The sequence below is a fragment of the Marmota monax genome, unplaced genomic scaffold, assembly GCF_021218885.2.
Source record: "Marmota monax isolate L192 unplaced genomic scaffold, Marmota_monax_Labrador192_F-V1.1 WCK01_AAM20220418_F8-fsc00009, whole genome shotgun sequence".
Taxonomy (NCBI): domain Eukaryota; kingdom Metazoa; phylum Chordata; class Mammalia; order Rodentia; family Sciuridae; genus Marmota; species Marmota monax.
Window position 1 is genome coordinate 28,015,959 of NW_026694710.1, and position 23,637 is coordinate 28,039,595.

The 23,637-nt window shown below is 55.0% G+C and overlaps 2 protein-coding genes across 2 annotated transcripts in view; one reads left to right on the forward strand and one right to left on the reverse strand.

Annotated features, from left to right (window-relative positions):
• Poln (DNA polymerase nu) overlaps nucleotides 1-14,255 on the forward strand; it is a 202,889-nt gene extending 188,634 nt beyond the window's left edge. The window contains exons 25-29 of the mRNA XM_046423887.2: nucleotides 6,632-6,742; nucleotides 7,329-7,407; nucleotides 11,697-11,764; nucleotides 12,469-12,530; nucleotides 13,905-14,255. Coding sequence (XP_046279843.2) covers nucleotides 6,632-6,742; nucleotides 7,329-7,407; nucleotides 11,697-11,764; nucleotides 12,469-12,530; nucleotides 13,905-13,982 — 398 coding nt within the window. The 3' untranslated portion in view covers nucleotides 13,983-14,255. The remainder of the gene's footprint in view (nucleotides 1-6,631; nucleotides 6,743-7,328; nucleotides 7,408-11,696; nucleotides 11,765-12,468; nucleotides 12,531-13,904) is intronic.
• A 1,218-nt stretch (nucleotides 14,256-15,473) lies between these two features.
• Nucleotides 15,474-23,637, reverse strand: Nat8l (N-acetyltransferase 8 like). The gene is made up of 3 exons (XM_046423893.2): nucleotides 23,210-23,637; nucleotides 21,844-22,008; nucleotides 15,474-20,491 (listed from the first exon to the last, which is right to left on the reverse strand). The coding sequence occupies exons 1-3, from the start codon at nucleotides 23,574-23,576 to the stop codon at nucleotides 20,124-20,126; spliced, it is 900 nt and encodes a 299-aa protein (XP_046279849.1). The 5' UTR covers nucleotides 23,577-23,637; the 3' UTR covers nucleotides 15,474-20,123.

Genomic DNA, 23,637 nt, shown 5'->3' on the forward strand with positions numbered 1-23,637 from the left:
CCCCTCACTCTGCTCTACAAACCAAAGTTCCTGCATTCTTCCTTGTCCCCCTGTCCCACTTTGGAGCAACATCTGCTTATCAGAGAAAACATTCAGCTTTTGCTTTCGGGGGATTGGCTTATTTCACCTAGCATGATATTCTCCAACTCCATCCATTTTCTTGCAAATGCCATGATTTCATTCTTCTTTAAGGCTGAGTAATATTCCATTGAGTATATGTACCACATTTTTCTTTATCCATTCAACTGTTAAAGGGCATCTGGGTTGGTTCCATAGTTTAGCTTTTGTGAATTGATCTGCTACAAACATTGATGTGACTGCATCACTGTGATATGCTATTTTAAGTCCTTTGGGTATAAACTGAGGAGTGGGATAACTGGGTCAAATGGTGGATCCATTCCAAGTTTTCTGAGGAATCTCCATACTGCTTTCCATGGTAGTTGCACCAATTGGCAGTCCCATCAGCAGTGTTTGAGTGTGCCTTTTCCCCACATCCTCACTAACATTTATTGTAGCCCATATTCTGGATGATTGCCATTCTGACTGGAGTGAGATGAAATCTTAGAGTGGTTTTTATTTGCATTTCTCTAATTGCTAGAGATGTTGAACATTTTTTCATATGTTTATTGATTGATTCTATTTCTTCTGTGAAGTATCTGTTCAGTTCCTTAGTCCATTTATTGATCAGGTTATTTGTGGGTTTTTTTTTTTTTTGAGTTAAGTTTTTTGAGTTCTTTATATATCCTTGGAGATTAGTGCTCTGTCTGTTATCTGTGTGGTAAACGGTTTTTACCATTCTGTAGTCTCTCTCATCACATTATTGATTGTTTCCTAAAAGAAGATGCTTTTTAGTTGGAATCCATCCCATTTTTTTGACTTTACTTCTTATGCTCTAGGAGTCCTTGTTTGGAAAGTCAGGTCCTAAGCCAACATGATGAGGATTTAGGATTTAGGCCTGCTTTTTTCTTCTATTAGGCTCAGGGTCTCTGCTCTAGTGTCTAAGTCTTTGATCCACTTTGAATTTATTTTTGTGCAGGGTGAGAGACAGAGGTTGAATTTCATTTTGGCACATATGGAGTTCCAGTTTTCCCAGCACCACTTGTTAAATAGGCTATCTTTTCTCCAGTGTATGTTTTGGCACCTTTGTCTAGTATGAGATGACCATTTATGTGGGTTTGTCTCTGTGTCTTCTATTTTGTACCATTGGTCTGCATGTCTACTTGGTATGAATACCATGCTGTCTTTGTCACTATTGCTTTGTAGTTCAAGGTCTGGTATTATGATGCCTCCTGCTTCACTCTTCTTGCTGGGGATTGCTTTGGCTATTCTGGGTCTCTTATTTTTCCAAATGAATTTCGTGGTTGCCTTTTCTAGTTCTATGAAGAATGTCTTTGGGGTTTTCATAGGAATTGCATTAAATCTGTATAACAGTTTGGGTAGTATGGCCTTTTCACTGTATTAATTCTGCCTATCCAAGAGCATGGGAGATCTTCCCATCTTCTGAGGTCTTCTTCAATTTCTTTCTTTAGTGTTCTATAGTTTTCATTATAGAGGTCTTCCACCTGTTTTTTTTTTTAATTTACATTTATTTGTAGTTGGACACAAGACCTTTATGTTATTTATTTATCTTTATGTGGTGTGAGGATCGATCCCAGGGCCTCACTATGCTAGACCAGCTCCACCCCTGAGCCCCAGCCCCAGCCCTCTTCTTCATTTCAGTAGTGTCTGTTGTGATGCTTCCTTTTTCATTATGAATTCTAGTAATTTGAGTTTTCTCTCTCCTTTTGGTTAGAGTGGCTAAGGGTTTATCAATTTTTTAATTTTTTTTCAAAAAAACATCTTTTGTCATTTTTTTTCAATTTTTTCTTTTGTTTCAATTTCATTGACTGATTTGAGCCCTGATTTTCATCATTTCCTGTCTTTCTCTACTTTTGGTGTTGATTTGTTCTTCTTTTTCTAGGGCTTTGAGATGCAATGTCAGTTGGTTTATTTGTTTACTTTTTATTCTTTTAATGAATGAGCTCAATGCAATGAAATTTTCTATTGGCATAGCCTACATAGTGCCCCAGAGATTTCAGTGTGTTGTATCAGAGTTCTCATTTACCTCTAAGAGTCTTTTTATCTCTTCCCTGATGTCCTCTGTTTCCCATGCATAATTCAATAGCTTATTGTTTAGTCTTCAGGTGTTGGAGTAGCTTCTATTTTTAATTTTATCATTGATTTCTACTCTCATTTCCTTATGGTCTGATAGAATGCAGGGTAAGACCTCTATTTTTGTGTGTGTGTGTATTTGCTAAGACTTGTTTTGTGGCATAACAAATGGTCTATTAAGGATCCATGTGCTGCTTGAGAAAATTGTTGATGGTTGAAATATTCTGTATATATCTGTTAAGTCTAAATTATTGGTTGTATGGTTTCTTTAGTTTTTATTTGGAAGATCTATCCTGTGATGAGAGAAGTGTGTTAAAGGCACCCAGTACTATTGTGTTGTGGTCCATCCGATTCTTGAAATTGAGAAGGGTTTGTTTGATATGCATGGAAGCTCCATTTGGGGGGACATAGATATTCATGATTGTCATGTCTTGTTGATGTGTCATTCCCTGAAGCAGTATGAAATGCCCCTCTTTATCCCTTCTGACTGATTTTGGTTTGAAGTCTACTTCATCTGATATGAGGATGGAAACCCCTGCTTGTTTACGTGGTGTGTGTGAGTGATAGGTTTTTCCCTACCCTTTCACCTTCAGTCTGTGGATGTCTTTTCCTATACATGCATCTCTTGAAGCACCATATGGTTAGGTCTTTTTTTAAAAATCCAATCTTCCAGTCTATGTCTTTTGATTGATGAGCTTAGGCCATTAACATTCAGGGCTATTATTGAATTATGGTTTGTATTCCTGGTCATTTTGTTTTATTTTTTATTTTTAATTTGACTTGGTCACTTCTTTGGTTGGCTTTTCCTTTAGTGTAGTTCCTCCCTTTGCTGGTTTTCATTTTAATTTCCTTCTCATGGAATATTTTGCTGAGGATGTTCTGTAGTGCAGGCTTTCTCATTGTAAATTCTTTTAACTTTTGTTTATCATGGAAGGTTTTTATTTCATCATCAAATTTGTAGCTTAATTTTACTGGATAGAAGATTCTTGGTTGGCATCCATTTTCTTTCAGAGCTGGGGATATGTTGTTGCAGGGTCTCCTAGCTTTGAGGGTCTGGGTTGAAAAATCTGCTGAGATATGAATTGGTTTCCTCCATATGTAATCTGAAACTTTTCTCTTGTGGCTTTTAAAATTCTATCCTTATTCTGTATACTAGGCATTTCATTATAACGTGCCTTGGTGTGGATCTGTTGTAATTTTGTACATTTGGGGTCCTGTAAGTCTTTTGTATTTGATTTTCCAATTAATTCTTCATGTTTGGAAAATTTTCTAATATTATTTTATTGAAGATATTGTGCTTTCCTTTGGTTTATATCTCAGTGCCTTCCTCTATCTCAATAATTCTTAGATTTTGTCTTTTCATGTTATCCCATAATTCTCGGAAGTTCTGTTTCTTACCATCTTCATTGTATGGTCAACTTTATTTTAAGATTGTATGTTTTGCTGATGGATTTGTGGCTCCTTGGTAGAGCACTTGCCTAGCATGTGTAACGCACTAGGTTCAATTCTTAGCACCACATGTAAATAAATGAATAAAACAAAGGTCCATTAACAACCAAAAATATACATAAAAATAATTTTTAAAAATATTATATATTTTGACTTCATTGCCTGAGGTTTTGTCTTCCAAGTGATCTCGTCTGTTGGTGATTCTTTTTATTGAATTTTTTATTTGATTTATTGTTTCCTTCATTTCAAGGATTTTATATGTGTTTTTTTTTTTTCAGAATCTCTTTTTCTTTTTTTTTTTTTAATTTTATTTTTTTATATATATATTTTTTTTAGTTTTCGGCAGACACAACATCTTTGTTTGTATGTGGTGCTGAGGATGGAACCCGGGCCGCACGCATAACAGGCGAGCGCGCTACCGCTTGAGCCATATCCCCAGCCCCCAGAATCTCTTTTTCTTGAAGTAATTTTTTGCTACCTGTATTTACTCTCTTATCCCTTTGTTAGAGTGATCAATTGTTGCCTGTATTTGCTCTCTTATACCATTCTGTGCTTTGATGATCATTTCAATTATGTGCATTGTGAACGCCTTCTCTGACATTTCATCTGTGTGCTGTCAGTGGATTCTATAATTGCAGCATCTTGGTTTGTTTGAGGCACTTTCTTCCCTTGTTTTTTATGTTGTCAATGTGTCATTGTGGATCTGAGGTGTTAGAACTTTTACCCTATAAATTTGTAGTGTCTCTGCAGGTTACCGATACCTCACCTTTAAGTGGGAGATCAATATTTACAGCACCCAGTGCAAACAATGTGAAGCCTTAAATCAAATAGCTCCTATTTAGACAAGTATAGTTTTGTAGCAATAAACAGAAATGTGTTCAGTTAATATCTATGATAAAATAGTAGGTTTGCATAAGGTCTCCAATTTCTAAAGGTGGACAAAGAGAGAGAGCAGGGTGTGGGGATGTGGGGTTTATGAAGTCAGAGGTGAGAACATGGAGGTATGAAGCCATAGGAAGAGTGAAAGAGGAATCAAGAGAAGCAGGCATCAGGGATGCCTCTGGTGTAACCAAGCCTGCAGGGACCTTGGTGATGGTCTTCCAGGTCCTGGCTGTTGTCTCTATATGGAAGTGGGCCAGGAAAGCCACATGTTGGTAGATTGGGGTTGTATCACTGCCCTCCTCCGGGCATGCATGATTACTCTCCTTAACTGCTTTTTGACTAAGACTTCTGCCCCCTTCAGCCCTAGGTTCCTCTGTCTTTCTTCTTCTCATGCCAGGTGACCTTGGAGGGACTGCAGCTATTTTGGGAACCTAGATAGAAGGCAGTTGGAGAAGGAGCCTCCTTTCATTTGGACCCCAGTGCTGCTATTTCCATGGCTCCCTGCCCCTTCCCATGCAGTGAAGGGAAGCCAGCTGTTTTGACACGGGGATGGCTTCCAAGAACATTGCTTCCACTCTGAGTACCAACATGAAGGGGCAGGGCCAGGGCTCTTGAGATGCAAGCAGAAACTATGATCGCCAGTACCAAAAACCACAGCTATGAAATCAGGAGACGTCCACTTTGGACCACAAGGAGTCACCAAAACAACTAGAAAAACTAGGTGAAGTACCTGAACCAACAGTTTCCAGGTATCCAATAGTGGGCAGCATATTGCTTTGGTTGCTTAGAGAAGAGACAAATGAGGTGTGTCCTGTGAGTGCCTCATCTAGAGGCAAGACCACGGTGTGGGAGGGGACCCAAGCAGAGACTCTGATGGGATGGGGATGTCTCGAATTCTGACCTTCCAGAATGGATACTGGATGCATGGAACATTCAATAGAGACCTCAAAAGGGCCACACTTTACAGGAGATCTTAATGAGCCCTAATGGAGAGGCCACTCATCCACCCAGCAAAGCTTAAAATCAGACCTCAGACAACCAATGGATCTACAAGCAACTCAAGCCTGCCAGGAAACTCTTGAACAAGGGCATCAGCCTCACATCCAGCTTTTGGTCAGAAACCACAAGGCATGCAAAACTGTCCCCCATACCTGCAAGTGGGAAACCTTGTCAAGGAGCATCAAGGCAGAAAGGCTGCACCCAGTCCCTGGGACCCCTCTGCCAGACCCCCGAGTGCTTGGCAGGGGTCAGGCTCTGGAACAAGGCCTCCTGAAAGCCACCCCCCAGCACTGAACAGGGAGAGGCAGCTGAGGAGCGAGGACATGTTATTTGCCTCCAGTTGCAGAAACTCCTTCCTCATTAGCCAGAGCATTCAGGTAGCTCAGAAGAGCAGCGTCCTGCAGAGGTGAAGGTGTGCTGTGCCAGGTTGAAAGTGCACTCCCCAGTCCTGACTGCCGGTTGCTGTAAAGAGACTTCTCTTATCCCTGGCATAGTGTGGGTGCTCAGTACCTTGCCACTTTATGATGATTGTATTGGGGGGTGGGGATGTGGCTCGGTGGTACAGCGCTTACCGAGCATGCCCTGGGTTCGATCCCCAGCACCAAAACCAAGTTATGATTATTGTATTTGTGGGGAATTCTTTCATTCCTCAGACCTATGAACTCTCACAAGTGAGGATTTGTCACCCACACCCAGTTAAACAGAAGTCCTCACTGGTCAAGTACCTACTCACCCAGCACAGCTTGTTGATGCTCATTCTCTTGAGAGCTCCCAAATCATGTTAAGTGTCAGGCCCGAGAGGATGTGGATCTACCTCATGTGGGGTGTGGACTCCGACTCAAACCCTGGCCTCCTCTCTTTACCCTGCTATGACCACACAGTCCAGGGACTGCAGGGCCCAGGCCCACATGTGTCTGAATGATTTCCACAGTCCCTGTCTTGTGTCGGACAAGGTACCCTGGAGACCAGTAAGAGTAGAGAAGCATGCCACCTGCCACAGGGCTGTCCCTTGGCAGTCCTCACGCACCCATCACGAAACCACATGCCAAGTGCCTTGGGGAAGCCAGAGTTAGCACAAGACAGGGCTTTTGCCTACCAGGGCTGCTTGGCTGTGTGCTACTGTCTCTCACCTGCTTTTTTCTATGACCAGGCTATGTGGCATCCATCATGGGCAGAAGGAGGCCTCTGCCCAGGATCCATGCACGGGACCAGCAGCTCCGGGCACAAGCAGAACGACAGGCAGTGAACTTCATGGTGCAAGGTACTGGAGCCCAGCCGGCTGCTGCCCGCCTCTCCTGTGCCCTATCTCAGCACCCTTGTCCCTTGGGCATGTGGCGGCTGCAGAGCCAGGCAGCACCCTCCAGACTACCATGGTGCACTGCTCCTGTAAACCCTCCTGAGGAACCCCGTAGCCCTACCTGGTGGTCTGGCAGTACTGTCGGTGGCATGACTGTCACGGGGTCATCTTTATAATTAGGATTCTTCCCTCCAGCTCCACTGTCCCCCATACCTACAAGTGGGAAACCCAGTCAAAGAGCATCAAGGCAGAAAGGCTGCACCCAGTCCCTGGGACCCCTCTGCCAGACCCCCGAGTGCTTGGCAGGGGTCAGGCTCTGGAACAAGGCCTCCTGAAAGCCACCCCCCAGCACTGAACAGGGAGAGGCAGCTGAGGAGCGAGGACATGTTATTTGCCTCCAGTTGCAGAAACTCCTTCCTCATTAGCCAGAGCACTCAGGTAGCTCAGAAGAGCAGCATCCTGCAGAAGTGAAGGAGTGCTGTGCCACTGAGCTCCACACTGGCTGCCCGCGTTCCTCAGGGTCCTGAAACAGAACTCTTTGTGTCCACAGGCTCTGCTGCAGACCTCTGTAAGATGGCCATGATCCGCATCTTCTCTGCAGTGGCCACTTCCCCCACCCTGACGGCCAGGTCAGTGAAGACAGTCAGGCCACATGTTAGCCAGCCTTTCCCAGGGTTTGGATGGGAAGTGGCTGTTCTATGCAAGACCCCCATGCCTGCTCCACCTGTGGGACCTCCATTCTGGCTGCTCAGCCAACACAGAGCAAAGGACCCCTTGACCCAAACCCTCAAGACTCATAGCCTGGCCTCTAGTGGCTGGGGCCCAGCAGCATCAAGCAGAAGTGCTATCCTCAGTCCCTACTCAGGGCCTGAAGGGAGGCACAACCTGAAGGCCCCATCTGCAGCTGCCCCCTCCCACATCCCGGCCGGTCACAGTCCCACAGCAGGACCATGGGGATGCCATGCTTGCCCAGAACCCATGCTCAGGTGCACCTCAATGGCAGGTCTATTACAGCCACCCCAGCCACGACTCTCTCAGGTCTGTCTCTGTCCTGAGTTTTGAAGTGGCAAGAGGATAAGGAACTGTCACCCCAGCTCTCTCCCACTGGCAACTGAAGCCTGAACGTGGCTACAGGTGACCACCCAGACATCCCCTCTCTTTGAGGAAAATGGACTCCCCTCAAGAATCCCTGAACCCCTTCAGATGACTAAGCCACATCAGCCCCTCAGAGGGGTGGTGGTGTCAGATCCCAGAAGGGATTCACTTTACATGCTCACCCTAAAGACCTAGGCTATCCACTCTGGGCATGTGGGGTGGCCTCTGCAGGCCAGAGTGCAACTGTGGCTGCCCAGGTGGGTCATGCCTCCTCTGCTGGGAGGGGAGCCAGTGGCAGGGTGGGCAGCTGCTTCTCTAGATCATAAAATGTGAACTGGTCTCAGCAGTCTGCACTCTGCAGCCCCACGCACCCCACCTCTGGGATGTAGAGACCTGCTTTCAGTGGCCTTCCATTTCCACCCAAGCTCAGTTTTCTCTTGGCTTCTAATGTTGTTTTATGTGCTAAAGAATGACTTCTTCTTTATCTGAGATCTTTCATCTTTCTTTAAAAACCTGTCTCCTTTATTACTTCAGATACTTTCTTTGCTCATTTTGACTTTTGAGCCAGTGTTATTTTGCTGATTTCAGCAACTTCACGTAGGAGAGGATACTGTGGGGTGGCGCCCCACAGAGTTGAGGGCAGGAGCCTGTCCCCAGCCCCCAGACCCTGCTGGCTACTCCCCTTTGCAGCCCTGCACTGACACTTCTTCACTGGGGAGGAGTCATGAAGGAGGGCTGTCAGGAAGACAAGGGTGCCTGAGATCCTAGCTGAGCCTCCCCATGACCCTGCTGACTCCCACGCTGACTGGACGGTGCTCTGACTCCTACAGTGATTGGGGTGGTCAATGGGTGGAAGCAGAGTAAGCAGATATTGCCCCACCTCACATCTCCATCACCTCTTGCTGCCATCTGCTGCCTCCCCAGCAAGCACATACTAGCCAAGGTTTCCCTCTGGGTTTCCTGTAGTTCCTCCTCTGCTGGGATGTGGAAGTCCTGCCCACTCCCAAAGTCTCTCACGGTGGACTCCAGCTTCTCAGAGGTGTGAGTGGCCTGCAGTGGTTTTCCACCATAGTGGAAGACTAGAAAAATGGTCTTGTTTTTGCTGCATGTAGAATTGGTAGAAGAAGTTGTCATGTGAAAACTTGGCATCTTTGGTGATAGGACCTCCTGCAAGCTGAGCACAGGCTATTAGGGGTTTAACTGAACGAAGGCACAGCAAGATGTGACTCATCCCAGTTCACCAGAGCTAAGCCAGCACCAGGTCCCCCGTGCCTCCTTGGAGGTGGATTCGAGCAGGGGCACCACACAGATGTATTCTCAGGAGGAACCCGCAAGGGGGCTCAGTGCCACTAGGCATGCCCCTTGGAAGGGAGCTGCCTCTCAAGCCTGGGACAGGGACATGAGGTGGGGCCCTCTGGAATGTTCCCTGAGGGAGCCTGGGTCTGTTGGCCTCAGACAGGCTGTCCAGATGCAGATGCAGATGCAGCAGCCCCACCTTCTCTCAAAGGCAGCGCTCTCCCCTGACCCCGGGCACGGGAGGTCTGAGCCTGTGTTCCTCTGCTCCTCATCCACCCTGAGCCACACATTCTGCTGACTCCTGTGCCCCAGTTTCCAGTGAGAAACGCGGCAGTGTCTCCATCCCATGCTGTGAGGGTGATGTGTGAGTGACTGACAACCGCACCTATTCTTAGGTCCTGCCAGACCAGCAGCTCAGATCTCACCATGTGATTTCAAAAAGTGTGAAACTTTCTGCCAAATCTGGAAAGATTCACAAGCACCTCTTCTGAGGTTTCTGCCAGTTTGAAAAGTAAGCCCCAGGGAGCCAAAGACCCTGGCAGACTCTTGGTCCCTACCGTGTACTGCCAGTATGACTCCTGGAAAGGCAGAGTCCATGCTCTGACCAGAGGCTGCATGAAAAAATGCAGGTGCACCGCTGAGGGTGCCCTGCAGAGTGTGCACCCAGTACTCGCATGGCCCAGCCCAGTGTGAGTCTGCAGATGCACAACCATGAGGACATGTGCTCGGCCCTCAGGAACGTGGCACAGCTACAGCAGCTCAGACTCCCCAACTTGACTTTTTCTCCCATAATGAGAATCCAGGACACAGTAGTTGCTGATTGTTTCAGAAGCTCAGGACAGCAGGACCAAAGGTCCTCTGGCTACTGGTTTCTTTCCTCTTGGTGCCACAAGGGAGGTAGCTGCTCTGACCACCACAACACTTTCCAGGCCAAAGGAGAAAGTGATGACCAAAAGAGCTGAGGCAGCCCTTTCAGGGCCTTCCTAGAAGTTCTTGGCACACTGCATCTAAGGGAGAGCTTGGGAAGACAGCTCCATCTCCACCCACCCAACAGCAGAGAGAGGAGAACAGAAAGAGGCAGCCACCACAGTCTCTGCTGCAGAGTGCTGATGGAGTCCCCCTGCCCAGATCTTAGAGAGTTGCTCCTCCTCCCAGCCAGCGTCCGCCACCACATGCCCGTGACTGCTGCCCAGCAGGGCTTCACACAGCTCCCCTGTGCAGCCCCAACTTTCCAGTACCACGTGGGGGTGCAGCGCAAGCAGCAGGGGAGGCAGGATGGGAAGGGATCACTGTCGTTCAGGGCTCACACCAGGAGGAAGCTGAGGCTGTAAAGGGCAGAACACTGGGGCCCCATGTGCCTCCCATCATCCCCGGGGGGCTTCAGGCCCTCACTGATTGTCCTGAGTCACCTCCACCATGTGTCCCTTCCTTGAGTGGGCAGGTCCAGACACCACTGTCCATCCACAGGAGGGGGTTGCACTGAGTCTGCATGCCACAGCCCTGGGCTGTGAGTCCCAGAGGATTCTGATGCTGTCTGCGGAGGAGCATAAGCCAACCCGTGCTGCCCTCCAAAGAGCATGTGGGGTTACAGAAGTTGGTGCAGTTTTTGTACCAACATGGAGCTGTAGGAGCCAGCTGCTTGGACAGGACCACTCCACCCCTTGCCCTGTGCACTTATGCTCCTGTCCCTTCTCTCCACTTGAATCTGTAAAACCTGCCAGAGACCACTGCCCAGCAGTTCATCACCCCCAACCCCTGCCAGGTCGTCCTGGCTTCCTGTCCATACTGATGCAGGGAGGGCTGAGGAGGTGTGGGCTGAAGCTGCCCTGGAGCGTGGCCTGTGGTGGAGAGTGCAGCCCTGCTCAGGCTGCTGGGAATGGCCACCCCGTCCTGCACCGCTGGAGGGCTCAGGGGTCCATGAGACAGGCTGGGAGCTGAGGGGCACCCAGGCTGTCCAGGAGTCTCCACACAGGCGCTGTCACCAGGCAAGTGCATGTGCAGTCCTGGCCAGGCCACCCCAGATGCCCCCTGTCATTGTAATGGGGGGACTTGGAAAGATTTTTAAATTTTTGCACGTTGAATTTTGATGTATTTTGTTGAATATTTATTTGTTTGCCTTCAGAAACAAAATTTTAAAAGATTGCCCCATCCCATTGCTGAGGGTCTTCACTGCTCACAGCAGGCCCCATACTGTCCTTTTAATCCACCACAGGGCCTCCACCCCCAGCCCAAAGAGGGCTTTCTCCATCTGGGCCAGTCCTCAGCCAGGGGCTGGACAGCTCAGCAGTCACTTCTATGGAGCCTTCTCCCTCTCTTCCAGCTCCTTCTCCCAGCTCCCGGAAGCTATTCTGGTGACTGTAAAGTGACCCCAGGCAACAGTGCCCAGGGTGGGTCCTCTCCACTTCGCCACAGAGCAACCTCTTTGGGGCACATAGTGCCAGACAACCTTCCCTGAATCCTGGAGAATGAGCCCATGTCCCCACAAGGCAGTGTCTAGGCTACCCAGGTAACTGTTGCCCCCTTCCAGGTTGGTTGCCCAAATTCACGATGAGCTGCTGTTTGAAGTGGAAGACACACAGGTCCCCGAGTTCGCAGGTAAACCTGGGAGAGCAAGAGGTGCTTTCTCTCACACAGTTAAAGAGAGACCTGCCCTGTCCTCTGACTGACCTTCCATGGACCTTTCCCTAGCAGGAAGGGGCCCAGCTTGGTGTGGCACCCTGTAAAAGCCCAGGTGGGCGTCCAGTGCTGTAGTGGAGCTTCCAGAGCATTCCACAGACACCAAGGCTGGGCCTCCACCTGCCTGGCGGGGACGGTCTGGACGGCTGGTGGCCCAGGCCCTGAGGCTAGTCACAATGCCAGCACCACAAAGCTGCCCTCACAGGTGTGGTGGTCACTTAAGACTTCACCCAAAAGCAGCAGAGATCATGGTCTGTGCCCAGGCTGCTCTCAGCCCCAGAGCCATGGCCAAAGCTGGAGTCGGGAGCATGGCACCTGGCCAGCCTGATTGGGGAGGGTGGAGGTCAGTGCAGAGCAGTGTTTTGGGCTGGAGGGCAGGACTGAGGGGCTTCATACTGTATCCTGGGCCATGAACCAGCCACAGCAGCCATGTGGGGATCAAGGCCCCTAGACCAGCCAGTTGGGGTGACCCTGTGGATGCAGGAAACAATTAGGGAGCTGGGGAGGGGGTGCTGGGCAGGACTCAGCCTGAGCTTCCTGTCTGTGACTCCGGAGCCCCTGAGGTGAGGAGCTTGGCCAGGGCTTGCCTGGCAGGCTCAAATGGCTCTGCGTTCCTGTTCTAGCTCTTGTCAGGGGAACCATGGAGTCCTTGCAACAGATCCAGGACCCGGAGCTGCAACTGCAGGTGAGAAGGGCACACCCCTGCCCAGCCTCCCCCACTGTGTCCCTCACTGTCAAGAATCAGCCCAGAGTGGAAGGGGGAGTGCCAGACTGCCACCATGGCACAGGAAGGCAAGGACAGAGGACCGGCCCCTTGCCCTGCATCCCAGGACTGCTGCCAAGAAGCCCCCTTCCCTGCTGGGTGGTTGGCTGTTGCCTGGTGAGAAGCCAGGATGAGGGTCAGCTGCTCCCCCCAGCCTGGGACTCTCCATCACCCCTGTGTCCAAACCTCTTGCCTGAGGCTCACACTTACTGGGGGTGTAAGTGCTGGGGTCCCCACCTACCCCAAGCATGTCCCTAGAATATGCCCAAACCTAGTATCAGCCTGCTCCTGCTTGGGCACCACTTGGAGGCAATTCTGGGTCCTCACCAGGAAAAGACTGTAGTGCAGGCTCCCCAAGAGTGATGGGGACAATTGAAGGAGAAGTAATGAGGACGCGGGGGCAGGGTCCCAAGTCTGCACAGAGTTCCCAAGTAAGGTAAGAGACACATTCCTGTCACTAGTGAGGATCCAGCCCAGTGGAACGGGCTGCAGAGGGGCTTTCCAGACCTCCTCCCAGAGCAGCCTCTGCTCTGCTGCCAGGCAGCCCCCTGGGGGGCCCTCCTGGGAAACCTCCCCCTCCCATAGGATGTGCCACTACACCTTCAGAGCTCAGGGACTCACCAAGGCCTCCCCTCTCCCCACTCTTCAGAGGAGAGGGGCACCCAGAAGCAGCCCAGGTACTTTGCCCAGCCAGGAAGGGAACTTATGCCCTCTAGTAGATCCACAGAAGCCTGTGTCTGTGGCAGGCAGAGAAGTGGGGCTACCAGACAATGGAAGCCGGGAAATCCCCACCCTGGCTTCCAGAAGGAGCCCTTCTAGAGCACCAAGCTGTGGGGGACCACTGGGGCTACAGCTGGTAGCTATGGTAGGGCCTTGGGCAAGAGAGTCCACACAGAATCGGCCACCCGTGAAGAGTCTGCTGTCCCCCTGGCTCCTACCCAACTGGGTGATTTCTGGGGGTGATGGGCACAGATTGCCCCAGGACACACCTCACCCACCCTAGGGCACCTTGCCTGGAGGCCCTCCCTACCGGCTGCATGCTGCACCAAGGACTTAGGGGACATCTCTGTCAAGGCCAAGGCAGCACCATGGGCAGGGGGCTGTGTGTGGTATGGACCTGTTACTGGGAAGACGAGTGTGCATGTGCACAGATATGTACGTGTGTGCACAGCTGGGTGCTGCCATGGCTGTGTCCGGTTGTGTCCCGGGATGTGTGGACCCCTCCATTCTGCTTATGGACCTGGGAGGCGTCTAGCTAGCCCAGGCCCAGAGCTCACTTCTGATTGCCACCCACAGGTGCCCCTAAAGGTGAGCCTGAGCGCCGGCCGTTCCTGGGGACACCTGGTTCCACTGCAGGAGGCCCTGGACTCTTAGCTCAGCCTGAGTCACACCGAGTCTCCCAGCAACAGTCTGGCTGTCCAGGTCGCTGGCTGGGCACCTCCTGGGCCTGTGCATTTTCCCCTTCATTTTGTCTGTAGCCCCAGGCAACAGGAGGAGGAGGGAACTGGTCTCCACCAGCCCATTGTGTGGCCTTTCCCAAGGTCACCAGCGAGTACTTTGAGCTCCTGGATGAATACAGGCCCATTAACCCTTTGGGGCTGGGATGGCTGGGATGTCCCCAGGAGTAAACACTTTGTGTGAAGCTTATCTTCCTGGTCTGAGTGAGTTCTTCCCATAGGTAGGAAAGGCCATGTCCACAGCCAGAGGCAGGGCTGAGGCCCCAAACTGGGGCGGCCTGGACACAGCCCAACCCTGTTGGTTGTCCACTCAGGCCCTGTCGTGCCTGCTCCAGACGCAGGCTGCAGGCCAGTGGGCACCAGCACAAGGAGCCAGCCTGTGGGGACAGCACCTGAGGCTCTAGACAGAAGGCCCGGCTTCCTCCCACACCTCTGGGCCCACAGCCGGCAGTGCAGCCGGATGTCCCCAGAGTGTTACCTGAGCCCTGGCAGAGCTGGGGGCAGCCCCTGACCCTGGTCTTGCCCTCCTGGGAAGGAATGTGCAGGGTCGGATTCCTCTTGACTCCCATGACACGACAGGGAGCTGGGCATGGCAGGGCCAGGGAAGAGGAGAGGAGGGACCCCATGAAAAGTTGCCTCAGAGATCGGTTTTGGGGATCCTCCAGGTTACAGGGTCCCTCTGCCAACAGGGTGGCCTCCTGTGCTAGGGTCTGACTGAGCATAGGTCTGTGTCCACCCACTATCCCTGGTGCCCCTCCATACCCTGCTCTTTATCCCTGGTCCCCAGTGCTGCCTGCAGCCCCCTGAGGCCCCTCCTCACACCCTGTGACATCTCCCTCCCTTGTAGACACTGGGGCTCCACCTCCCCACCTGACGGCCTTGGCGCCCACCCTCCTGATCCAGATCTCACTGTCCCTCAGAGGTGCTGGGTGAGCAAGAGGGCAGGCAGGCAGGGCCCAGGCCTATGGTGGCACTACCCACGGGCTGCCAGGGACACTGGGACTGAGAAGAATCCAGGACAAGGAGGCCTCACCTGTTGGGGGCTACCGACTCAGGAGAAGGGCCAAGACCCCAAGGGTTTGCAGATCCCAGCCCAGGGCCCAGAGCCAGAAGACAGCAGTGGGGCCCCCTGGCTTGTAGTTCCCCAGGGGGGGAGGGAGGGGGCGCAAAGCTGCCTCTCAGCTGGGGCAAGTGTTTGATGGGTTGGAGGCGACTGCTTGGAAGGCCCACCCCACCCAAAGCCCAGCTATCACCTCTCTGCACCTCCCAGGCTCAGGGGTAGTGTTCAGGGCCTGCTTCCAGGTCGGGTCAGCTGGCAGCGGCAGCCCAGCCGTGGGGGAGGGAGTCCAGCAGCATGGAGTCCAGCGTCGCCAGCCTCGGAGCCACCTCACAAAAGCACAGAGCCAGGTTCCTTCAACTCTGGTTTTATTGAAAAACAGCAGCATTGGGGGCCATGCAGGCGGGGACACACACCCACTCAGGCCCCCAGCCTGTCTCCTTGGGAACTTGGCTTGTTGCCTGGCCCTGGGGCTGTTTGGCACTTCCCGGGTCTCAGGACACCTCCGCCCCATGTGGGCTCACAGTACAGCTTCAGGAACAACCACAACAGTAGACCTGCACCTGGACCAGGCCCAGCCAGTGTCCTGTCCCAGGGTCTCCAACTCCTCTGCCCTGCCCTCAGCAGAGAGGGAGGTGGCCAGAGAAGCGGGGTCATGAGAGGCTCACCAGCCCACAGGGCTGTGCTACATTCACATGGATCCGGGCCTAGAGGAGTGGGCACAGCAAGGGACGACCACAGGACCCTGCTTCTCACCACAGCAACCTCCCAGAGCAGGAAGGAGGCTCTTCCCACCGGTGCCCTCTCCACTGCTACACATGTGCACACACATTCACACGCACACGTGTGCACACACTTACAAGGACATGCCCAGGCACACACTCATAGACATGAATGTGTGCACATGCACACAAACATGTTCACAGTCACACACGCAACATGAAGATGTTCACACATACACATGCACACCTGCAGGTGCCCGTGTGGACACACATGCTCATGTGCACATGTACACATGTGCTCACACATGCACACCTGCTCAGAGATGCTCGTGAACACACGTGCTCCCATATATACAATACACATGTACCCATACACTCCTGTGTGTGCTTGCACACACACACTCATGCACATGCTCACACATACATAAGCGCACATGCACAAAGACAGGAATGCACGTTCACATACACAGGTACACTCCTTTAAAACGGCTAATTATTGCTGTGTGTTTTTTTTAAATACATCCAACAATGGTATGTCAGGGCTCATCCTCACCCAGGCCAGGGTAGCTCTGTGGACACGTCACCACTGGGAGCAGAGATGGCGGCATCAAGGAACACTGCGCTCCAGGGTCTGCTCCACACCTGGCCTCAGCTCATCCCTGACATTTTTGTCCCAGGAGTCACCTGCAAGAACATGGCCCGAGACCAGAACTGACCCCCAGGAGCCACCTCCAACAGACACAGCAGGTCAGCAGGGAGCAGACAGGACCAGCAACAGGGCCCACTGCGGCCAGAGGCAGCGGCTCCCCAGGCACCCACAGGAAGGTGGTCCTATGGTGCCCACACAGCCCACAGCCTGGCTGGGCAGCCACCTTCAGTCCCCAAGAAGTCCCATGCCCTGGCAACGCCCAGAAACCCACATTCCCGGGACTCTGGCCCCAGACACAGCCTTGTAATCCAGTCCCATGGATTTGGGGACTTGGGGCCACTGGAGAGAGGCAGGCAGGGCAGGGGCAGTGTGCCCCCTATAGGCTAGAGACGACCCCTATAGCCCAGAGAGCTTCCTTGGTACCTGGCAGACTGCCCAGAAAGCTCACCTTGGGGTGTCCCCAGCCCCATCCCTTCTAGCTTCAGACTTGCTGTCCACAAGACCTCCCAGCCAGAACCCTCTCCCAGAGCTAGCCGTCTACCCTCTCAGACCAGGCTGGCCCCATCCCTCAGCTTCTCCAGTCAGAGGTAGTATCACAGCTGCTGCCGTGCCCAGGGTGGTGCAGCAGAAACCAAAACTGGGCATGGGGGGACGGGGGACAGGAGGGTAGGCCATGATGGCTGCGATGGCTCCAGCCCTCACACTCAGAGCCCCCATGTGCTGAGGCACATGTGGGTGAAATGATTGCCTGGTCACCCACCTTAGGGGCTATCTGTCTGCACAGATGTGTGCCTGGGCAGAGGGAGCTGCTGCACACCATAGGTTTGTCTAATGCTGATGTTCTGGAACATTCTACTTCCACCTTTCACCCTCCCTACTCCAAACCAGTCTTCCAAACACACAACAGAAATCCCAAGTATCCAGACCCTGAGCACAGGGCCTTCCTGTGGGAATGGCCAAAGGCATGTTAGCCTCCCCCAGGCCTTTCCAGGCCAGGAACGTGGGTGCCAGCCACCTAAGGTGGGCAAGGCCTGGGGGAGGAGGACAGCAGGCCAGCAAACTCAGGGGAGCCACACTGGACACATGGCAGCCAGGCCCAGGAGGGCCTCCACAGAGGTAGAAGATACATCAGAATCTCTACAAACATATAAAATTCATGTCAGTGCACATTTGCGGAGCAGTCACCGCTCAGGCTGGAGGGATAAGGCAGGTGGGGAGAGGCCCAGCCTCCAGCTTGGAGGGGCAGGAAACCTGCCCACAGCCTTCCAGACCTGCGGAGCTGCAGTGGCCTGATGAGGGGGCTCTGTCCCAGTGCAGCCTGAGCCTGCCCTCCTCCTGCTGCATCTCTCCCAAGTCCTGGCAGCAACCCAGGGCACCACAGAACAGGCAAGAGCCCAGAAAGCGTCCCTGCAACCCACTGGGCAGTGCAGCCAGGAAGACGTTCCCTCAGCAAGCCTGGGGTCACCAGGTGAGGAGGACACATCCCTCCCCCAGGACCCTCTGAGCCTCTGGAGTGGGGGAGGGCTGTGAGCTCACTCAGCTCACCACCAAGGAGACACTGGCTGCCCCCGTCCCCAGGCTCTGCCCTGGCCTGGGAGAGCCCCAGCACCCCCATCCCGTGCCCTGAGCCCAAAGACTGCAGGCTCCCGAGGCACAGGACAGGAGAAGCAGGCGGAGCTGCCCACGAACCATATACTGACTCCACCACGCCCTGCCTCCTGTGCCCCAGGTCTCAGACCAGCCGGCAGCCCCAAACGCCCCCGTAAGACCAGCCCAAGACCAGCCCCAGCAACCAGACCAAACAGAAAGAGGAAAAGGCACGACTGTTTGTTTTCCATTTTGCTAAAACACTTTACGTCTGTCTGTATAATCCAGGTTAACAAAATCTGAGAGCTGCAAGAAAATAGGGGCCGATTTCTGTACAGTCTACAAAACTCCCATCCCCGAGTGGGGACCGGGCGCCACCAGGGAGGAATGTACAGGGGAGATCGGGGTCTGTACAGTGTTCTGCAAATGCCTCAATTGCTAACAGGACAAAAGGCCCCTCGGGACGTCCATCCATCCATTTCTAAGAACGTGGCCTTGGGGACCTAGCTCTGCGGCCTGCCCCACTGCCACTCCTCCTCCCCCTCCAACCCCATAGAGGTCTGAGTGGGCCTTTATACCCCTCTCGCCACCAGAGCCTGGTCCAGGCTGCCACAGGGGCACTTCCAGTAACCACCTTTCTCCCCCATCCCAGGCCATCGCCACTGGGCCAGTCCCCAAATGGAACCTCACCTGGCCCCAGGACCCACCGCCCCTCATGCAGCAGCGCCCAGCTCCTCCTCCTGAGGCTGAGGGCTCACCCTGCCCCTCAATCCTGCATGCCAGGGCTGGAGGGGCAGCCTGGACCCTGCTCACCACCAGGAATGGTCTTTAGGGGGAAATCACATTAAATTAGAGTCTCCCTCCAAATTTCAAACCGTGGAAGCCTCCATCGACCCGGCCACCCACCCCCATCCAACGGGGCCAGAAATAGTGCATGTGCTAGCACCACACGGACGTGTGTCTGAAGGTACAAGCTACCGTTTGTCCCAAGAATTAAAGTCATGCAGAGTGCTATTCTGTCTAAGTAACTTATTAGAAAACGGATTGGTTTCAGGCTGGGAGAAGCTGTGGCTGGGTATTGCCGGCAGCAGCCTGGGCTATAAGATTCACAGGGCAGACCCTGGTGGACAGCTGAGGCAGGAGGGCCTCAGGCAGCTGGGAGAGGCCACCTGATCTAGCAGGCGCTGGGGGAGAGGTGTCCCCCCACCAACCCCTGCCACACTGTGCAGCGGGTTGCTACAGGAACCACGCCTGGTGCCCGCCAAGTCAGCCAAGCCAGGGAGAGGGGCACATGGATCAACAGGAGCGAGACTGAGATGATGTCAAAGCAAAGCAGGGTGGATGGAGCAGGACGGTGGGGGCAGTCCAGGCCCACCAGAGAGCAGGCAGGGTGGGCAGAGGACAGGCCCCCCTGGAGGCAAGCTCAGACCAGGACAAGGGCGCTCACCAGCTTCGGTCCTGGGGTCCAGTCTGGGCAGGGCAGCAGGGCAGGGGGCTGTGGCATGTGGCATGCGGCATGCTGCGGCCAGGCCACGTCCTCAGCATGCACAGAGCAAAGCAGGGCCGCATTCAGCTCTGCCTCCTATGGGGCAGCGGCCAGCCGGCCCAGCAGACCACACTCCAGGGACTGGCAGCTGAGCCATAGCTTGGTTAGGGGCCAGGAGGCTGCTCCTTGGAGGGCTTTGCTGCAGAGGTTCTGTGCTTGGTGGGCAAGGCCAGGCCTTCCCTGACGGAGGCAGGCTAGGCAGCTGGGTGGACAGTCTAGGTGGTCCACGATGCCACTCTTCAAGGAGTGGCAAGTCACCCTGACAGGCTGGGGAGGGCAAGGGGCCATGGCTGCAGAAAACCCACCCCACCAAAGTGTCACGGATGAGCAACAGCCCCAAGGCCCCCAGAACCAGCCAGATAACTACGAGACGCTGAGAAAGGAAAACCCAACACAGATGCCAAGGTGAGCGTCTGAAAGCAGGGCCGCACCAGGCGGCGGGCAGCGGGCACAGGTGGACGGGGTGAACGGGGTGGCGGGCGGGTGGGCGGTTGCGGTCACTCCTCGCGCAGCTGCAGGCGGTAGCGGTGGTAGCGGACCTGGAAGAAGAGGCGCTCGGCCAGCGAGAGGGTCATGCCAGGCAGCACGTAGTGGTCACTTGCACCCATGTGTCTGAAGCCCAGCGACTCATAGAGCTTGTGGGCAGCCACCTTGACGGCTGTGGTGCCCAACACCACCGCGGAGTAGTTGTGCAACACTGCGAACTCGAGCACCTTCCGGCCCAGCGCCTTGGCGATGCCCTTGCCACGGAAGCGCGAGTCCACAGACATCCGCAGCAGCTCCACTGTGTTGTCCTCCTCGTGGGCCCGTGCAGCCACAATGCCCACCACGTTGCCATCCAGAACGGCCACCCAGAAGCAGGAGCCTGCAGAGGACAAGATGGTCAGGGATACTCCAAGGAAGGCTGGGGAGGACTCAAGGGTGCCAAGCCAGAGAGACTCAGCCCCTGTGGCCCATCTCCCAGCTCTTCTGGACCCAAGGGGCAGCACAGTCCTGGACAAGCAGGTGCAGCTGTCTCCTCCAGACGCCCTCGGTCAGGCCCAGCCGGCCTGCTCTCTGCAGCCCAGACACACTCAGCTCTTAAGACCAGGCTGCCCTAGTGAGGGTGGCCGTCGGAGGCCCAAGTCCCTCCCCTGGGATCAAGACCTGGGCAGACTCAGCCAAGCAGGCCCCTGCTCCCAGACCTAATGGCCTCAGATGACTGTGGCCAGGCCTCAGGAATGGCTGGCCTGCTCATCTCTGCCCCCAGCCTGCACATCAGCAGCAACCACAGCTACCCCTGTGCCCCTCCCTGAACCCCTCCTGCTGGTGCCCTCTTCCCTCCATGCAGGGCCAGGTGAGGGCTCCACACAGAGAACTGGATGCTATGGGAAAGAGTCAGGAGATTGGCAGGGGCCATGGCCAGGTGGGCAGGGCCAGGATGGGGCAACTCAGCCCACGCCAGCAACAGCAGCAGTTGGCACTGTCGGAGTGGACTGCCACTGCCCAGCACTGACCCAGCTCCTGCTGGTCAGTGCCCCTCTCCTCAGCCCAGAGACACCCTAGCACCTGGGAGGTGTGCAGGCCCCAAAGGGCCAAAGGCCTCTTTCCTCTGGCTCCCAGGACCCAGCCTGCCTCAGGGCCAGCCTGCCTCAGGGCCAGCCTGGGGGAAGAGTAGCCCCATGTCTCTCTAGACTGGACTCCCAGCCCCTCCCACTACAGAAGGCCACAGTGGCTTGAACAAGACCCTCCTGTTCACTAAGTGGCCCCCAAACCACGCCATAAATGGAAGCCAAGGCTAAGGCCAGGACCCCTGCCCTGGTCCTCTGTTCCCTGGAGTATCCTTTGCTACAGCATGTCCAGGTGTCCTTTCTCCCTGCCACATGGGTTCCCTCCACCCAGGGCCCCTGCACTCCAGGCCAGCACAGGGTCCAGCAAGGTAGGACAGCCAGGATCTTGCCCCCCACCAAGCAGGTGCCAGCTAGAGCAGCAGAGTCAGGCCACCCTGGCCCAGAGTCAGCTCAGGCCACCCAGGGGGAGGGCTCAGCTCTGCTTCTCACAGTCCACTGAAACCCCCATCACTGGCAAGGCCTCAGTCACTCAGAAATCTCAGGTCAACAGGAACCCCCAGCCCAGGCCCATCTGTGCCTGTGCCTGGCCCTGGCCCACAGATGCTGGGGGTAAGGGCAGCTCTGCCAGAAGGAGGGGCCAAGGGCAGCTGCAGACCACACGACTCACCAGGTGGCTTCATGTAGTACTGTTCGATGTCGGCCATGTCTGTGTGCAGCGCACACTCCAGGTAGGCCAGGATCACCTTGCGGCTGTAGTAATAGCGCAGGGCCAGCAGCCCAGCAGGCACCAGGCACGTCAGCATCAGCGAGCGGGTCACAGCAAAGCAGAGTGCTGCAGGCAAGGGGCACAGTTGAGCTGGCAGGTGCAGGGCAGGCCTGGTCATGGGGTGAGCTACACAAACAAGGGCCCGAAACACCCAGCCCTGCCACCTTGGTAAACCAGCACTTCTTAGGACACGCAAGTTAGGGAGATCTCCCCGCAGCAGCGGTCAGTCTGTGCCCCTTACTACTCTTCCCTAGTTTCAAAATTTCTGCCACAAAGATAAACTACCTCTGTAATCTGAGACAAGCCGGGGCAAGCTGCCCTAAAGGGCTGGGGGGCAGCCTAGGGCTCCGTCCCCTGGATGCCAGTGCCTACCTCCCCAGCTGCCAAGGGGCTCTGCCCACCCTTCCCCACTGGATCTAGCCTGGTGCAAAACCAAGAGGCTGCAAGGAGCCTACCGGGGAGCAGCCCACAGGGCCTGTAGGCCATCCTACAGCTGGAGAGTGGAGGTGGCAGGGTTCCCTCCTTTGGGGACCTCCAGGCCTACAAGGACAGGGGCAGGAGAGATTTATGCCACTTGCAGCACAATTCGGGCTGTGGAGGAGTGAGTCTCCTCTGCTGTATGACCTTGGGAGAATGGCCTCAGCTCCTTGTCGGTAAAATGGGAGGGCAACCCTGCCCTGGCGGGGCTTCAAAAATGCGCGGGCCGTCCTCCGAGAGTGGCCCAGGTGCACAGTCCACCCGGCGCCCCGCGGAGATGGCCGTCTTCCCCTGGTACATCAGCACTGGGAGCCGCCGAGGCAGCCTCCCCCGCCCGCCGATTATATATAGTTCCCGCGCCAGGCGCCGGCCGCAGCGCCGCGCTAGCTGCCCCGTCACGCCGCCCGCAACCGCAACCGGGTGCCCGGGAGGCGACCCGCGGGGAGACCCGCAGGGAGGGCGGCGGGGATGCAGGTGGGGGGCTCTGCCCTGGCGACCGCAGCCCCCGCTCGGCGCGCGCTGGTTCCCGGTCCCCGGCCCCGCCGCAGAGTGCGGGCGCGGGCGTGTGCGGGCTCCCTCCCTCCCCGGACGGCGGGGCCGGGGCGCCCGGGCTCCGAGGCGGGGGTCTGCACAGGGGGCCGGGCGGGAGCGGAGGGAGGAGCCTCGGGCGACGGTCCCCAAGGGGCCCGCCGGGCTCGCTCGAGCCCGGGCCCCGCGCGAGACTGCGACATGCAGGAGCCGGCCCGGCCCGGCGACCCCGCGGTCCCCGCCGCCCGCGCCGCGCACTGACCGGCCAGCAGGGCGTAGAGCAGCTGCGTGCGCGGGTGCTGCCGCAGGCCGCGGAAGGCCGTGTTGGGGATGCGCTCCAGGATGCCGTCGTAGAAGATGCGGCGCGCCGCCTCCTGCTCGGCTGCGCGGAACTCGCGGATGCACACGCCGCGCCCCGCCGGCGGCCCCACGCCCTCGGGACCGCCGCGGGGCTGGGGGCCCGGCGCGGGTGGGGGCGCGGCGGCCGGCCCGGGCGCGGCGGGCAGCGGGGGCCACATGGCGCCGGCGGCGGCGAGCAGCGCGTCCTTCTTGGCCCCCGGCAGCGCCTCATGGTCCTCCGCGGCCACGATCTTCGTCTCGCAGACCATGTCGGGAGGCCCACAATGCATGCACCCGGCCAGGCGGGCTGCGCGGGGACGCGGCCGGCGGCGGGCACTGCCCGGGCCCAGG

What these genes read in the sequence shown, in the direction of transcription:
- Nat8l (XM_046423893.2), bottom strand. Translation starts at nt 23,576, where the DNA reads ATGCATTGTGGGCCTCCCGACATGGTCTGCGAGACGAAGATCGTGGCC. An exon ending in GCTCTACGCCCTGCTGGCCG is followed by an intron (nt 22,009 to 23,209) that starts GTCAGTGCGCGG and finishes CCTTGCCTGCAG; the next exon opens with CACTCTGCTTTGCTGTGACC. An exon ending in GTACTACATGAAGCCACCTG is followed by an intron (nt 20,492 to 21,843) that starts GTGAGTCGTGTG and finishes TGTCCTCTGCAG; the next exon opens with GCTCCTGCTTCTGGGTGGCC.